This window comes from Gekko japonicus, unplaced genomic scaffold, assembly GCF_001447785.1.
Source record: "Gekko japonicus isolate JY-2015 unplaced genomic scaffold, Gekko_japonicus_V1.1 scaffold319, whole genome shotgun sequence".
NCBI classification, from domain to species: domain Eukaryota; kingdom Metazoa; phylum Chordata; class Lepidosauria; order Squamata; family Gekkonidae; genus Gekko; species Gekko japonicus.
Genome location: NW_015160218.1, coordinates 149,262 through 167,061, shown reverse-complemented (window position 1 = coordinate 167,061; position 17,800 = coordinate 149,262). Strand labels below are relative to the sequence as shown.

Here is a 17,800-nt window from a genome sequence, read left to right as displayed (position 1 = left end):
TAATAATAATAATAATAATAATAATAATAATAATAATAATAATAATAATAATAATAATAATAAAAAATTAGACTTATCAATCGCTCCATTCTGACTTGTGCCTGGCTCTGGGCAATTTACAGCATGACATTAAGCCTTAGGAACAATATAAAAACATCAAGTATCATAAGATTAATAACATTAAAACCAATTTAAAAGATGTCTGTATATATGTATTTGTGTGTATCTATGTATGTATATGTATATACACACATGTATATGCAGACATATATATACACAAACTCATACACGCACACACAAATTCAATGCAAGAGCAGCTGGTACCCATTGAGGCTGATGGAGTAGAGGGCAGGCCAGTCAATGGTAGACAGAGCCAACTAGATCTATATTTGTCTGATGATATTTGGGTTTAGGCAATGATACAAAATAAATTAAACACTGCTGTAGAGCTCAATAACACGTACAACTAATCCCTGTGCCAGCGTCAACCTACTGCAACCTCCCCTTTTGCTGCTGCATTTGCAACAATAATAGGAGGATATGAACACTGTAGATGTCACCAAAACCCTCATTCAAGAACTCATTGTCTGTATTATAAAGTAACACAAAGCAAGGGGGGGACATGCAGAAACTGAAGGCATGCCACTGGATAATTAAGTACATACAACCAGTCCAAAGCAGAATAAGGCTTGCGAGTTTCATGAGCCTCAGGCCTTTGCTTTCAGGAAGTCACATTCTTCAGCCTATATGGTAACCAGATGATTAACAGCATGTGCAGAGTGCCTTTAATTTACCATTAACATTATGATTATATTATAGCCTGATAGAGGTCTGGTTTTCTTTGGGTGAGGAAGTTTATATTTTGAAGGAATATATAGAAGTTCCAGCTTTCTCTTCAACTACTAAGTTAACTGAACAAATCACCTTCTATCACCTTTCTTCAAGATGGGTAACTGTGTTAATCTGTCTGTAGCAGTAGAAAAGAGTAAGAGTCTAGTCTAGTAGCACCTTAAAGAGTAATAAAATTTGTGGTAGATTATAAGTTCATGAGCAGTGATTCAAGAAAGATCTTAGGAAAAGGTAAAGGTTTCCCTTGCTTGAAAGCCAGTTGAATCTGACTTGGTGTGTATGTGTGTGTGCTCATCTCCATTTCCAGGGCTTTTTTGGTAGAAAAAGCCCAGCAGGAACTCATTAGCATAACAGGCCACACCCAACAGCAGAAACATATTAGCATATTAGGCCACACCCCGACAGCACAGCTTATTAGCCTATTTGACCACACCCCTATGCCTTCCATTGGCTTGCCCTTGGACAGGCCAGGGAAGGCACGGGGAGGTATTTAAATGCCTCCCTGATCCTTCCAGCCCCCCCGCCCCCCACCTCGGAGTCGCCGGGGAGAGAGGTCAGTCTCCAGGCCTTCCCTCTGTAGCCACACACGCAAGGGTTTTGGCTGTAGTGGGTGTGGCCAAGTCTGAAGCCAGCCGGAACTCCGTTCCTGTGCATTCCTGCCCAAAAATAGCCCTGTCCATTTCTAAACTCAAGAGCCAGCACTGTCCAAAGACAGTCATGTGGCCAACATGACTAAACACCAAGGCACACGGAAGGCTGTTACCTTCCCACAAAGTGGCACCTATTTATCTACTTGCAAATTCTTGCTTTTGAACTGCTAGGCAGGAGCTGGGGCCAGAGACAGGAGCTCACTCCATCACGTGGCACTAGGGTCTTGAACTGCTGAGCTACAGACCTTCTGGTCTGCAGCACAGTGTGTTAACCTCTAACCCTACCACAAATTTTGTTAGTCTTTAAAGTGCTAGTAGACTCTTGTCTACACCTTTCTTCAGTTTTTCAAAGCCACAGAAATGCTTGGACAATATTGTTTATCCTCACAATAAAAGAGAAGTTGTACTGCAGAAAATTTTGTTGTGAGACACAAACCTTTGAATCTTTCCCATGGCTGTCCCCTCTTACTAACAGAATGGCTGCCACTTGTTCTATGGACCTGATTCTGAAGTGTGTATGTGTGGAAGCTTCAGAGAGAGACGGCATTATTTCATAGGGGCTTTGAGCCAAAACATTTTTCCATCTGAGAAGAAGAGAGGTTGAAAAGGAGGGGGGGAATTATCAACTGGAGAAGCTGCATAATATACAATTCATGCAAATATACATGAATTAACAATTGTTATAGTAATGAGATTAGGTTATAATGATTTCCCCAACTCTGAAAGCTTAAATGTCAGATATGTTCATGAAGACACATGTTTTTTCCTCCCCTTAGAAACAACAGGAGGCAAAAATGCACAGTAAGATTTATAAAATAATGAAACTGAACTAGGGATGGGCACAAACTGCATTTTTGTGGTTCAGTTTGGTTCATGGCTGAACCATGAACTGAACGATGAACCCATAAGAAACTGAGAGGTTGTTTTGCGAACCAACCCAGTTGTAATGGTTTGTCAGCCATTTAAAATTTAAACCCCTGCTTTCAGCTCCCCACAGCTTTTCGCGGGGAGCAGAAAGCAGGGCTTTCTGAACAGCTGAATGGTGAGACTGCTGCTCAGCTGTTTGGCCTGTTTTCTACTCCCCGTGAAAAGCTGTGAGGAGTAGAAAGTGGGGGTTTCCAAACAACTGAATGACAGGGACCCTGCTTTCTGCTCCTTGCAAAAAGTCATGGAGAGCAAAGAGCAGGGTTTCAATGGTACCGAGCCATTTAAACCAAACAGCTGAGCTCATGAACCACCATAAACCATCTCATCATGAACCATAATGAACTACCATGAACTGCATCAAAATTCATGGAAGTTCATGATGGTCCTTCAGTTCATGAACATGGCTTCGTAAACCATGTGCCGGCTAAAATTCATGACAAATCTTAGTTTGTCAGCCGGTTCATGCCTATCCCTAAAATGAACACATAGGCTGACAGATTAAATAAGATATGTGTGACAGAATTATTTTAGCACCACTCAATTTGACTGAATCTGAACCACCCAACTTTGGCACCTAACTCTTAAAACATTATCTTTTGTAATGTGACTAGCCAATAGATATAAAAATCTACACATATTTAAAACAAACATGGTATATTTAACTTCCTGTATCTATGATGAATCGATAGATTTCTACCACTTCAGTGTAAAGACTACAGATACATGGAGTAAAGAAACTGAACCACAAAAGTATCGGTCCTTAAATGCTTTTTTCTTGTGACACAGCTGCTCCATATGCCACAGTCCCCATACACAGGCCTCAAAACGTTATTACGAATGAATGCAAAGGTAATACATATTTCAGCCACACCTAAAACCATCAGTTATGGGTGAGCACTCCTCTGTATAGATCATGATTTTGTGAACAACCTCCTCGATCACTCAAAAAAAATAGTTCACTTTCTATCAGGTGCTCAAAATTGTTCTACATTCTGTAGAATGTTTTGTGAATGTACATTTTCATATCTGTCCCATTCCCCTTTCCCATGAGCTATCCACCCAACTCACCTGACAGAAAAACAATTAATTTACTAAACGGGTGCTTTATCTTTGGTTGTCTCAAAGCTGCTGACTCTAAATGCTGAGAATGTTCTTGTTAATTAAATATTCCAAACTGGATCACAAATATTTTGTGTATTCTTGCACTGCCAACTGGGAAGTGTAATTCAATCCAGTAAATTCTGAGCATACACCAAAATGTGTAATTGATTTAAAATGATGCATGACCTCACCATGATGACCTATGACATCCCAGAAACATTGATGTACTGTGCCTGTACACCAATAGATATCATGGCTTTGTGATCTAAAACCACTCAAAATTCTGTTAATTTTAAATTGAGTACAGATAACCAATGTGACTGCATAGGGAGCTTGTTGTGAAAGCAGATCGACATTCCTAGTAAAGTACATTTGATTTCCATGCACTTTGTTTGCAGAAAATCCCAAGTCATCATTAGAAAGGTAATCCTGAGGAGGGGGTCATACTCTGTGGCAAAAGTCATGCTTTATGTATGAGCAGGAAGTCTGTGGTCCTGTCCCTGGAATTAAAGGATCATAGGCAACACAGCTGGGAAGAACCAGTGGTCCATACAGTTTATTCCTGATGGTGTCCTGTGTTGGAAACAGCAAACCCAACTTGTTTGCCCTTGATTGCTACAAATGTATATGGAATGTCTTATAGCATTATAAAAAGTAGTTAGATGTTTCCTAGTATCACAGATGCTGTTGAGGGAAATGCAGCAATGCAGAATATTGAATACTAGGAAAAAGCTTTAATATTGTAACCAGAATTGGGTAATCTGGTGAGAAATTTTCCTTCTCTGAAGGTTGTTACGCTAACTGGAACAAGTGGTAGGTGTTAAATGATGGTTAAGGCTTAATGAATGCTGTCACCTTGATACTTGATAATCGTAGGCATCTCTGATTTTGCATTCCATAGCTCCATGCCCTTGAATTTATACAAGGGCATATTTTTATATCTATATTCAGCATAAATCTGGCATCTTCCTTTTTCCTCTCTATTTCCCACCTTCCTCAGTGTCTCTCTTCCCAGGAACAATTTCTTCAACAACACCAAAAAGGCACAGTCCTGAAGCTGAGGTTGTAGGGATAATTATACATATTAAAGATAAAGTTCCATGTTATTAAAAATGCCCTGCCTGGACTATTTTATCTCCCTCATCATGTCATACCTTGTTTCCCACATCTGCATCTTGGCAGATTGAATGGTCGGCTGTAATTGCTATGTGCTATATAGTAGCTATAATTCAGCTGTGCATGGTAGGAATCCTCTATATATTAGAGGTGAGCTGAATAGATCCTTTTCAGTTCACAGATAATTTTAATATGCTTAACACTTTCATTGGTATTCATCCCTTTTAAGGATCTTCTCTTTTGTCTTGGCATATTTATTGGCAATAATGTATTAGCCACTTAGAATTTTGAGTTATATATTGTCTAATGCTGGAATTAGATTTTTTTTCATAAATTCAAATGTTGACAATTTTTCATAATTCAAATGTGACTTGTAAAATGTGAACAGTTTCAAATTTTGCTTTTACATTTGATTATAAGGAAAAATTAGGAGGAAAGTACCCTGGATATGCATAGGCATTAGGGATATAAGCCATTCTTGTTCTGCCCATTTTCTATTGCTGGTATTATTGATTTGTTTTCTTCTTTTAAGACATTTTAACATCATTTTTATGTCATTCATGTGGTACATTAAAATATTGTAAAAAACCCTACATGGGTAAAATCTCACGGAATATGCAATGTCTATCATGCATAGCATATTGCAGGGGCCAGCAGAGTGGACAACTAGTTAGCATAGTGAGATTAGGGACTTCCTACTATTTTCAAATAGTCTCCTTCCTGTCTCCTGATGGCTCAATTGGGGATTTTCCTTCTCCTGCTTAAATCTCTTCTCCTACTGACTCTCTACTAGCTAGTTAGACAGCTGGACTTTTCTTTCTTTCTCCTCTTTCTTACAAAGTCTGTTCTCTTCTTAATAAACTGACTTTATTCTTTAAACACCTTGCACTCCACTTTACTACATAGCTACATTCTGCCAACAGGGTTCTGGGCCCAGCATGATTATTTCAGCTGGGGGGTGGGAATAGAAAAGATAGAAAGATCAGTAGGCAAAAGAACAAATATGGCAACTTCCTGCATTGTTCAGCACAGTTACCTACTAGGCTTATAGAAGGCAACTACTTGATATGGAAGAAGAAAATGAAGAGTCACCTGCTTGATACAGGACTGTGGCATGCTATTCAAAAACCCCAACTGGAAGATGATGATCCAACAAAGCAAAAAGTCTGACACAGACAACAAGAAGGTAAGAGGAGCCAGGATAAAAGGTTTGACAGATAGAGAGGTTCTAAGAGTGATTCAAATGCAAACTGCTAAACTGTATGGTCTGAATTGAAGAGGCTTTATGTAAATTTGACTCTGAAAAGCCAGTGCTACATAAAAAAGAGATTGTTCAGCACTAAGATCTCAGAACAGGGTAATTTGTGTGACCAAGATGAAATGCTTAATCTAACCCAACAGTTAAGAAGTGCTGGGGGAAAGATTGCAGACCAGGACTTGGTTGTGTTGCTGTTGATTAGCTTGCCAAAGTCTTACGAAAATGCAATGTCTCAAACTGAAGCAAAAGGAAAATTGTCTCTCACAAATGTAATAAACCAATTGGAGCAGACATACAACTGGAGCAGACATAGACAATTTGAGGAATCCAATAAGAATGCCGAACCAAATGTTGATCAAGTAGCTCTAAATGGAGTTTCAGAACCTCTTCAACAAAATTCTTTTTAAAATGTTCATGAGTTTTCAGTATAGAGACTGAAAACTTAATTTCTCTCTTGAGAGTTCTGGTACCGAAAGAAAGAAAGAAAGAAAGAAAGAAAGAAAGAAAGAAAGAAAGAAAGAAAGAAAGAAAGAAAGAAAGAAAGAAAGAAAGAAAGAAAGAAAAGCCCCACTTACAGCCATTTAACCCTTCCTGGGCAATTGTCCCCTTTCACTGACCAGTGAAATAGCTTGCAGTCATGTCAACCTAACAGCAGGGCAGGTGTGTCCATCAGGCTGAAATGGACCATTTCACCAGTCCTTTTCGCTTCCCCCTACTGTGGCCAGGAGAAAGGGAAAACCAGTCTTGCTAGTCTGGGGCCTTTTGACTCAGTTTGGTTTGGGGGCCACTCCAAACCAAACCATATTTTTTGGTTCATACCCATTCTTAAGGGGACCACTGTCCTGTCAATTATTGACTCCTTAACTTGTTAAGGAGAGGGAAACTGTCATTTTAGAGTTGGTGAGGGACAAAGAAGTACAGCAGTCAAAAGAGATTTTTCAAACTGACTTTAAAACTTGTGAGGAAAACTGGAGGAATGAATTCTAACAGATATGTGACCTGGTAATGTTGTACTTTTGATGAGCTAAATTTACTTCCCCAAGAGAGTTACACTTCTTTTGATGAGATTTAGTAACCAATCAGCAGGATGTGTTTGTCGTCTCAGGGAGGATAAGAGACGATGTAGAGGAAGAAAACACACAGAGACCAGTATTTGGTAAAAACATGGCCACAGTTTTTTTATTGAGTACAACCGAAGAAGCATTGGTGCAGCATGGGGATGGAATCCAGCATCAGGTGACCTTCCTGCTGCCCAATAACCACACACCCCAGCCCAACTTCTGCGGGATAAAACCATGGACTAGCAAGACCCAGGATCCATGTGGCCACCTGGTGGTGGAAGCCAGCCAGCAGCCCCCAACAGGACATATGGCTGAGTGGCTCCACCCCAAGATCCTTTAAGAAAGTCCCCAAACCAGGGGAGGTAGGCACACAGGCATGACCTTCCCCCTTCAAACGATCTGTCCCAATACCCAAAACCACAAACCACCCAAGCTGTGACAAGAATAGCATTACAATTGTAACAACACAAAAACATCCCGTAACATTTGCACATTAAAAACAGGGAGGGAGGGAGGGCAAGCCAATGAGGCCGAACTGAGGGTGAACCAGCTGCTATGCTGGACTTAAATAGCCAACAGGGCCTCCCCACCCTGCCCAACATCGAGCTGCCTCAGCTGCTGCTGTTGGCCAGCCTATGCAGCTGGACCCACCCACGGAACCTGCGGACAGCACGAGGATGCAGACCATGCTTCCTCTTACTCTTCCCACTCCTGATCCACAACAGGTGGAGACCGGTAAGTCGGTGCCACATTTCTAGAATTTTTCTACTGCCCAATTGACTCTATTGCTACTTAATGTGCTGACTGACAGTGCCGTCCTAAGCAGAGTTTTATAATTCTAAGTCCATGGAAGTCAATGGGTTTAAGAGGGTGTAACTTTGATTTGGGTTGCTCTGGTAGCCTTATTTCCCAACTCCCTGGTAACTTGAATACTGAGATCACTGTATCAAATTAAAATAGAAATAGAGAATGCCCTCTCAACATTTGTGTGTGCGCATGCACGCACGCACGCGCACACACATTCTCATCAAAAGTACTTTTAAAGGTTTATATCGTTGCATGGTTTTAATCTAATGCCGTTCCTTGATGTTGCACTGTGTCTGAGCCAGTCAAATTGACCACATTTTCATTTTTAGGAGGAACCTCCATTAGAATTCAGCAAGTCATAATGCACCATCTTGAATGTCAATGAGATTGTTATCTTGGCAAAGATGGAAACAATGAGATAAAAATCTAGTTCAAAGACATAAATAAAAATGTCACTATAGCTCCAACGCGAAACATTCTGATAAAGTCAGTAGTACAGTGAAATGGTTAGAGTGTCAAAGCATTGGGAACATCTGGGTTCTTATCACTGATCAACCAGTATTTATTTATTTAAATTATTTAACAGTAAATAATAAAATATAAATCAACCAACCAAGTAACGGAACAATTAAGTAAGGTTTGGGCCAGGTCTGAATCCAGTGACAGACTCATCCAAAGGCTGCAGGCCAAGAACCCTCTGAGTTGCAGCCGAGGGCTCATTCATCTGGTCATGCCCAAGCTCTATACCTGCAACAGGAAGGGAAAGGCAAATGCTCAGCAAGATGTTACAGATATGTAATGTATTGAAATGATTACATGAATCACCTCATAGGACTCCCATGTTAAGCTTCGAGCCAGACCAGGGCTCCTCTGAACGAACTTCCTATTGGTCGCTTCGTAACAGCGACCAATCAGAACGATACCATTCCCTAGGAGGGAAAGACTCCCATTGGTCTTTATTCTAGCAATCTCATTGGTTGTTATTTGTAAATAGGCGTGGCTACATTAGCCCGGTTATGTTTAAAAGGAGCATAAGCTCCCACTGTTTTCTGTTCTAGTTTCTTACTGAGTTAGTGCTTGTTCGTTACTTCCAATAAAGCTGAATCACTTGCTGAATCACTGTACGAGTCCTTTGTTAGCGCGATCTAACAATTGGCGACGAGGATGGGATGTTAGAGCAGGTAGGCAGCCCTGCGGACATCCACACTTCGGACTCGGAAGAAAGCGGGCAGAGCACAGCAGCCGATCCGGCGGAGGCGCCACCAGCTCCGGTGCCCAAGTCTCCCCCGATGGCTGGAAGCCAGAAGTTCGAGTGCTTCGAACCCTCCTCAGAAGACTGGGACTCCTACCTGTCCAGGTTCGAGTTCCATCTGGAGACCCACGACATCACCGATGAGGCGAAGAAACGAGCATGCCTCCTGAGTTCCTGCGGGAAGGGGACCTTCGACATAGCCAGGTCGTTGGTGGCCCCAACTGATATAAAGACTGTCACCTACGCTGACATCACGGAGAAGCTTAAGGCTCACTATTCTCCACAACCGTCGGAGATCGCCTGCCGGCACGCTTTTTACAAGCGGAACCAGGCCGGAGGCGAGACCATCGCAGATTTCGTGGCGGCCCTTCGCAAAGCCGCACGGCCATGTAATTTCCACAACGTGGAGGAAGCCCTCAGAGACCGTCTCGTCTGCGGTCTCAAAGATGAAAGGCTGCAACAGAGGCTGTTCGCCCGCACCACCCTGACCTGGGCAGTGGCCTACGAAGAGGCCGTGGCCGCGGAAGCAGCGGAGAAGTCCACGAAGGAGGTCCGCCAGCGGGTGGCAGAGCCCAGTATACACGCTCAACGAGACAGCGAGGGCGAAGACGCGGATGATGACGTCAACGCGGTTCGAGGCAAGCGGACCCCAGCGAAGACTACCAACGTCAAGCCTTGCTCCGGTTGTGGCGGGAAGCACCAGCGCGGCTCCTGTTGGGCTCGTGATGTCGACTGCAGAGCGTGTGGGCGGCGTGGTCATCTGGCCAGAGTCTGCAGATCAGCGAAGAAGGATCCCTCAACTAACAACCGGTCAGCGCAGAGGGGCACTCCAGTCAGCACCCAAGGCAAGACCCGTTCCTCAGCATCGGAAGCAAGCTGCCAGTTGACGGCGACCTTGTCGAGCGCATCGGCCGTAAATCGCACCAGCAGCCAGGGCAAGATCACCGTGACTCCACTCCTCGACGGCCGACCCTGTACAATGGAGGTGGACTCAGGATCGTCCGTGACGGTGATTTCTGCCGCGTCCTGGCGCCAGTTGTTCCCGAACCGAAGCCGGCGGCGGCTCCAGCCTGCGGGAACCAGAGTGTCCGACTTCCAGGGCAACCGAATTCCCTTGGCCGGACGGGACTCTGTTACTGTTGAGTATAAGGGGAAATGTGTTAAACTGTCATTCCTGATTGCAGAGGGAGACCGGGTTAACCTGCTAGGGTTAGATTGGTTTGAGCCATTGGGCATCGGTATTTCTGGGATTAACAGGATGTCTGAAAATAAATGGGGCATGCTGTACGACCTGTTCCCTGATGTATTTGCCGAAGGGTTGGGAAGGTACAAGGGCCCCCCGGTTGCGTTTGACTTAGATCCGTCAGTCAAACCTATTAGGTTGAAGTATCGGAAAGTACCTGTGTCTCTCAAACATAAGGTGGAAAAAGAGATTGACAAACTAGTTGAGCAAGGGGTTTTAGAGCCAGTACCATACAGCAAATGGGAGACCCCGATCGTAACCCCTGTCAAATCAGATGGGTCCATACGACTATGCGCCGATTACAAATGTACGATTAACAAGGCGCTGCAGCAACATTCGTACCCGGTCCCGGTAATAAGCCACATTTTGGCTTCCCTGGGGGGTGGCAAGATTTTCGCCAAATTTGACCTGGCCCAGGCATACCAGCAGTTGCCTGTCACCCCGGAGGCTGCCGAGGCCCAAACAATTGTAACCCACCAAGGGGCTTTTAAAGTGAACAGGCTGCAATTCGGGGTCAACGTAGCACCTGGGATTTTTCAGGGCCTCATGGAACGTCTACTAAGGGGGGTACCTGGCACAGTGCCCTATTTTGACGACGTGCTGATTGCGGGCGGGTCTGAACAGGAACTACTGGACCGGGTTAAAGAGGTCCTCAGGCGTTTTCAAAATGCCGGCCTCAGAGTTAAGCGCTCAAAATGCACGCTCGGGGTGGAAAGTGTGGACTTCCTGGGGTTTCGCATTGACGCAGAGGGAGTCCACCCCACGGATGAGAAGGTATCTGCAATCCAAAACGCCCCCAGGCCGGTGAGTAAGAAGGAGCTCCAATCCTTTTTAGGACTCCTGAATTTTTATCATGCGTTTTTACCGCATAAGGCATCAGTGGCGGCCCCTTTGCACGCGCTTTTGCACAAGGAGGCAAAATGGAAGTGGGGGCAGGCCGAGGAAAAGGCTTTTGTGGGAGTCAAGGAGCTGCTGACATCTAATGCCGTACTCACGCATTATGATGAACACAAGCTCCTGGTGTTAGCTGCTGACGCTTCACCGTTTGGAGTAGGCGCAGTTTTAAGCCATCTGATGCCTGATGGGAGCGAAGCGCCTATCGCTTTTTATTCTAGATCACTATCTGCGGCAGAGCGGAACTATGCCCAGATAGACAAGGAGGGTCTGGCGTTGGTAGCGGCTGTCAAAAAGTTCCATGATTTTATTTTTGGCAGACGATTTTTGCTGGTCACTGACCACAAGCCGCTACTGGGGATTTTTGCGCCCGATAAGCAATTGCCAAACATCATGTCCCCACGCATGCTTAGATGGGCGATATTTTTGCAGGCTTATGATTTTGACTTAGAGCACCGGCCTGGGAAAGCGATTGGGCATGCGGATGCCCTCAGCCGGTGCCCGGTGCCGGACATTGGCGCAGACCCTGCCCCCGCCTGTGAGGTCTTGGCAATTGAGGAGCTTCCTCGACCCCCGGTATCATCCAGGGACATTGCAGCACACACGGCCAAGGATAGCGTGCTGTCCCGAGTATTAAACTGGGTTTGGAGGGGGTGGCCGGTTGGAAGCGTTGAACCGGAGTTCGGCCCTTACAAAAGCCGTCAAAATGAACTATCCATTTCTAAGGGCTGTGTATTATGGGGGAACAGGGTGGTGGTTCCTGACAAACTCAGGACGAGAGTGTTAGAGTCGCTGCACGAGGGTCACCCCGGTATGGTACACACCAAAGCGTTGGCCAGAGGGTATGTCTGGTGGCCGGGGCTGGACAAAGAGATCGAAGAATGGGTACGAGGGTGTCCCAAATGCCAGCAAGTCAGACCCGATCCCCCACAAGCTACACCCCAAGGCTGGGAGTCATCTGGTAAACCCTGGGCCAGATTGCATATAGATTTTGCTGGCCCTCTCCAAGGGCAAATGTTCCTAATTGTGGTGGACGCTATGTCCAAATGGCTGGAGGTCGTGCATATGAAATCGACCACATCACTTGCTGTGATCCATGCGCTCCGCCGACTTTTTGCCACCCACGGGTTGCCTGACGTCATCGTCAGTGACAACGGGCCTCAATTTGTGTCTGAGGAATTTAGGCTCTTCCTCACGAGTAATGGCATACGCCAAATGACTTCGGCCCCTTTCCATCCGGCATCTAATGGCCAAGCCGAACGGATGGTCAGGACGGCCAAAGAGGCCCTGGGTAAAATGGACGAAGGGGACTGGAGCCAGAGGCTGGGCTCCTTTCTTTTGCTGCAGCACACCACCCCCTGTAGTGCTACAGGCCGTAGTCCGGCCGAATTGTTAATGGGGCGGAGACTCACGACCCGTTTGAACCGAATGCACCCAGACCTCACTGAAGAGCAATCCGAGCGTACCACGGCGCAACCGAAGGTGCGCATGTTTGAAAAAGGGGACAAGGTTTTCGCACGAAATTATGCAAACGGGCACTTGTGGCTTCCTGGGGTTATATCCGACTCTGTGGGTACTCGAATGTATGTGGTGCAGTTAGCTGACGGTCGAATATGGCGGCGCCACATAGATCAGTTAAGGAGACGTTGGGCTAGGGACAGCGCTGACTCTCCGACGGCTGAATCCCCTGATGTCGAGTGGACACCCCCAGAGCAGGCGGTGAGTACCGAAAGGCCCGGTACTGTCCCCGAGTCAGGGCAGAACCCTGTGTGCGGGGCTGAAATCCCAGTCGAGTCTGTGCCTGATCCAGGCTGTAGTGAACCCCACTCTGACCCACAACCTTGTCTGCCCATGGAGCCTGCACCGCTCCGTAGGTCCCAGCGTTCGCGGCAAATGCCGACTTATCTGAAGGACTATGAGTGTAAATACTGTTGGAATAGCTGATGTACAAAGGGTGATTGTATGTATGTAAATAATAAAACAATTGGGATGATGGCTTAACTTAGGGGGGAGGAATTGTAATGTATTGAAATGATTACATGAATCACCTCATAGGACTCCCATGTTAAGCTTCGAGCCAGACCAGGGCTCCTCTGAACGAACTTCCTATTGGTCGCTTCGTAACAGCGACCAATCAGAACGATACCATTCCCTAGGAGGGAAAGACTCCCATTGGTCTTTATTCTAGCAATCTCATTGGTTGTTATTTGTAAATAGGAGTGGCTACATTAGCCCGGTTATGTTTAAAAGGAGCATAAGCTCCCACTGTTTTCTGTTCTGGTTTCTTACTGAGTTAGTGCTTGTTCGTTACTTCCAATAAAGCTGAATCACTTGCTGAATCACTGTACGAGTCCTTTGTTAGCGCGATCTAACAAGATAACCAAGATGTTCTTTCCATATTTTACTCCCTGCTCACTGGCCAACTCTGAGCCAGTCACCAGGGTTGTTGTGAGGGTAAAATGCGGAGGACCAGAGAAATCTGCCTACAGGTTGAAATCTGCCATATAGGATCTGTGTCTGCCCTCAATTCTGAAGTGAGATGTATGAGCACTACGACAGGGGCTTATCAGCTCCAGTGCTTTCATTGTGGAATTGGTTTGTTTGGCACCTAGATTTCTGAGATTTGATTGCCAGGCAAAAACATTTTTTCTCCCAGGCTTACCATGAAAGAATGTGTTGATTTCCCCTCCCCTCCATTATGAAGAGCCTTTTTGTCAGTGTTTTTGAAATCTGTCCATCTTGCCGTCCTTTCGGTTTTCAGATTGTTATGTTTTCTGCTGGCTCTTTGTTTTATTGGGTTGGTTTATCTACATACTTTTAAACTGCTGGTTTTGATGGATTTCATGTGGTGACTTTTTGTGATATTTTTACAAATGGTATTTCTTGTTAAGGTAGCTGCTGTTGGGAATGCAGGATATTTAACAGTTTTGCAGTGACGTTCTAAGCCCAGTTCTAAGCCTGGTGACTTCAATTAGACAACCAAGTAACAATGGGAAGGGGGGGGGGTCTGATTATTCCTAAATAGAAGCTTGTTCCTATTTTAATTATGTATGTATATAAAATGTAAATCTATAACATTGAAATGTCTCAAGCTGTACCTGACACTCAGCCCTACATAAAAATAATTCTTTAAACATCACTGCTTAAAGTAAAAAACAAAACCCTGCTATTCATAAAAGGATCCCTTTTCCACATAAATCTGGAATGTCTGACATATGAATTTGCATTATTCACCAGGTCACAAAAAGAAGTTTCCAGAAACATCAACTGAGGATGTAGTATTTTGAAAATGGCAAGAGAAGCAGTTGAAACAGCTGCCATCAGTTATAGATAACATTGATTGAGAAGAAATCTCTTGTCTTCAGCTGCAGGACAGAGACAGTATTGACTTAGTTTATCTAAATTACTCAAAATAACATGCTTCCGTGGTGGTTGTTTAAAAAAAAATATGAGAGACCAGTGTCAAGATCCAAACAGAATGCTGTCCTTCACTGTTTTAATAATGGAACTATAAAATCAGTAATGGAGCTTGAATTGATTCCCAAGGAACATAAAATAAATTAAACAGAACTTACATCTAATCCTGAACTTTGTCCTAGAGTGTAGAGCAAAAAATCTCAATGATGGGCCAGAGATGTTTCTACTGATGTGGGGAAATCCCCAGGGTTTCAGAAAAATCTCAAAAGTTTAAAAAGTGGGAGTTTAACCCTCTCAGAAACAGAGAAGCTGTGTCTGCACCTGCAAACACAACTTCAAAGATAAAATGCTGTTTGAGACCTCCCGAGCTCATGTTTGGCATTATGGGATTGCCTAGCAGCTCCATATAACTGAACTTTAAAAAAAAGGTGAAGCTGATGAGGAGAAGAAAGTGATGGCTGGAAGGTGCTGGTGGGGTGCGAGGGTCACCAGCCTCCATGTGGGGCTTGGGATGGCTGTCCCAAAATTACAGCTGAACTCCAGACTATGAGATCAGTTCCCCTGGAAGAAATGGAAGCTTGCAAGGGCAGACTCTGTGGCATCACATACCCACTGAGTTCACCCCCCTCTCTAAATTCTGCCTCCCCAGCAGCCCTGTAGCCAGGATTTTTTTAGGGGGGCTCTGGGGGACCAGGTGGGACTCTAATGAAATTAACTTAAATTAAAAGTAGCTACTACCCCCCCTCACTTTCTCTCACTCCCCTGCTCCATGCCAGCCCACTCAAGGAAGGAAGGAGGCCTACCCAAGAAGGCCAGGTACTTCTCTGTGGGGGAGAAGGAAGGAAGGCATCATGGTACGGTAGCATCATGTGCCCCAGGCTCTCTCCCCACCCCCGCCTACACAAGGAAGGAAGGTCTTCGAGCCAGCTATGGGGCTGGCAGCGGCCTGAGGTGAGATGGTTTAGGAATCCATGCAAGGCAGTGGGGTGGGGGGCTTTAGGGTGCCTTGTGGAGTTTTGGGGTATGCAATAGGGGGCTCAGCCCCCAAAGCTCCAATGCTGGCTACAGCCCTAGTCTCCAGGCACCTCCCCCAAATCTCCAAAAGAAGAAGAAGAAGAAGAGATTGGATTTATACCCCGCCCTTCACTACCCAAAGGTGTCTCAGAGCGGCTTACAAACTCTTTTCCCTTCCCCTTCCCACAACAGACAGCCTGTGAGGTAGGTGGGGCTGAGAGAGCTCTTGACAGAAACTGCTCTTTTTAAAGAACAGCTCTTATCAGAACTACGGCTTGCCCAAGGTCATCCAGCCAGGTGCAAGTGGAGGAGTGGGGAATCAAACCCGGTTCTCCCAGATTAGAGTCCGTGCACCTAACCACTACACCAAACTGGCTCTCCCTTAGTTGGAGTTTTCCCTTAGTTGGAGTTTTCAGTCCTACAGTGCCAGAGAAAGGGGGGGAAATGACAGCAGGGGACCAAGTAAGAGCAGATGAAGTGAAAATGAATGGGGGTGGGTGAGAGTTCCCCTCTCCTGCAAGTTCCTTGTAGCTTTCTCACTTGTGTGTATATAAAATCCCACAACAGAAGCACAGTAAACTGTATAGGTTCTACTTCACCCACAGCTTTTCCCTTTTATTGTGCTTTTGTGCAATCACATTTTCCCCCAATTCTACATCTCTGCTAGACTCTCTTCCTTGTTCCCCTCCCCTCTATTAAGATGGTGGCTTTTTGCTGAGTTTTATGAACAGCCTTTCGCTTCCTTCTGGCCAAACTATATGTTACAGTAGCCATGGGTCCAACTGATAGTCACTGATATCATTTAAGAGGGAAATATAGTCACTTAAAAATTGCTGTGAAGGCCTGGTCAGTGCAACAACACCAGGCAATAGGGTTGCCAACTTGAAAATTCCTACCGGCGGGGGAGAGTCCTGGAGGTCCAGGAGCCGGTCCTGGATGCGCGCTTTGTTTTCCCCTCAAATGGCGCGACCCCGCCCCAGCGTCTGACGTCACTTCCTGGTGACGCGCTCGCGGGGGTGGGGTTTTCCCCGGGCCCCGATTCCGCGGGAGCGGAAATCGGGGCTCGAAACCGGGGGGAATTCCGCCCCCCGGGGGGGTTTGGTAACCCTACCAGGCAATATTTTGGTACTTGAAAAGGCGTAGGGCGGAACGAGATAATCTGGTGACTGCAGTGGACCTGATCAGGATTGGGCCCTCTCAGCAATTTTTAAACAGTTACATTTGCCTCTAAATTGACATTGGTAACTACTGTTGGACCCAAGGCTTGCATAACATGTAGTTTGCCTCTTAGTGCATATAAATATACAATGGATTAAGTACAGAAAGAGCAGCTGTAGATTATATATAATGTACAAATATTTTTCCCCATCTTTATTCATTCAAGGACAGGCTGCCCAAGGACATTGACTCCCAGATTTTAAGTGAAATACAACATGATTTTTCCCCTGTTGCTGTAAATTGACCCCAGGTCTGCCTTATGTTTCAGTTTTGCTTTCCTATCTGTCACCTGCTTCCGTTGATATGAGGCCTTCAAATCAGGAGAACATAAGGGCAAATTTCTACATAATTAAACTTGGTAAACAGTGAAGCACAACAGTGAGAACATGCATTAAATGATTCCACGGAACAGCCTAACACCTTGGAGCCAGTCAACTTCAAAAGAAACAGCAAGGACAGGCTTTTACGCAATTTCATAATCATTTCATATTTACCTTCGATAGGAACCCAAATAACATTTGTGGTTGATATCTGGTGACTTTGATGTCACCAGAGATAAACATGTACACCCATCAAAATTTCCAGTGAGGCAAATAAATGGTATATGGGGGTGAAGTAAAATCTGGTTTAAAAACAGAAAGCAGAGAGTAGGAATAAATTATCAGTTTTTGCAAGGGAGGGACGTGAGCAGCGGGGTCTCTCAGTGTCAGTATTGGGACTAGTGCTTTTCAACTTTTTCATAAATGACCTGGAGTTTGGGGTGAGTAGTGAGGTGGCCAGGGTTGCAGATGACACCAAATCTCTCCCTTATAATAAAAGAGTTTTGGGTGCCAAAGTTCTAAAATGCACTCCTTTAGTGTTAGGCCGAAAAAACTGCCACTCGGAAGACACTGGCTGGGTTCATTGGCTGCTTTGTGCAGTCCCGGCCAGCGTTCCAAGGTCATTTACATATGGAAGCTGATTGGACTACACTCCATTCCACACCTCAAACTC

At 45.1% G+C, this 17,800-nt stretch overlaps 1 protein-coding gene across 1 annotated transcript in view; it reads left to right on the top strand.

Moving 5' to 3' along the window:
- Positions 1-10,432: 10,432 nt before the first annotated feature.
- LOC107110094 (uncharacterized protein K02A2.6-like) overlaps positions 10,433-17,800 on the top strand; it is a gene marked incomplete at its 5' end in the record, with an annotated part of 26,860 nt that continues 19,492 nt past the window's right edge. Inside the window, 2 exons of the mRNA XM_015410820.1 lie at positions 10,433-11,617; positions 11,768-12,424. Coding sequence (XP_015266306.1) covers positions 10,433-11,617; positions 11,768-12,424 — 1,842 coding nt within the window. The remainder of the gene's footprint in view (positions 11,618-11,767; positions 12,425-17,800) is intronic.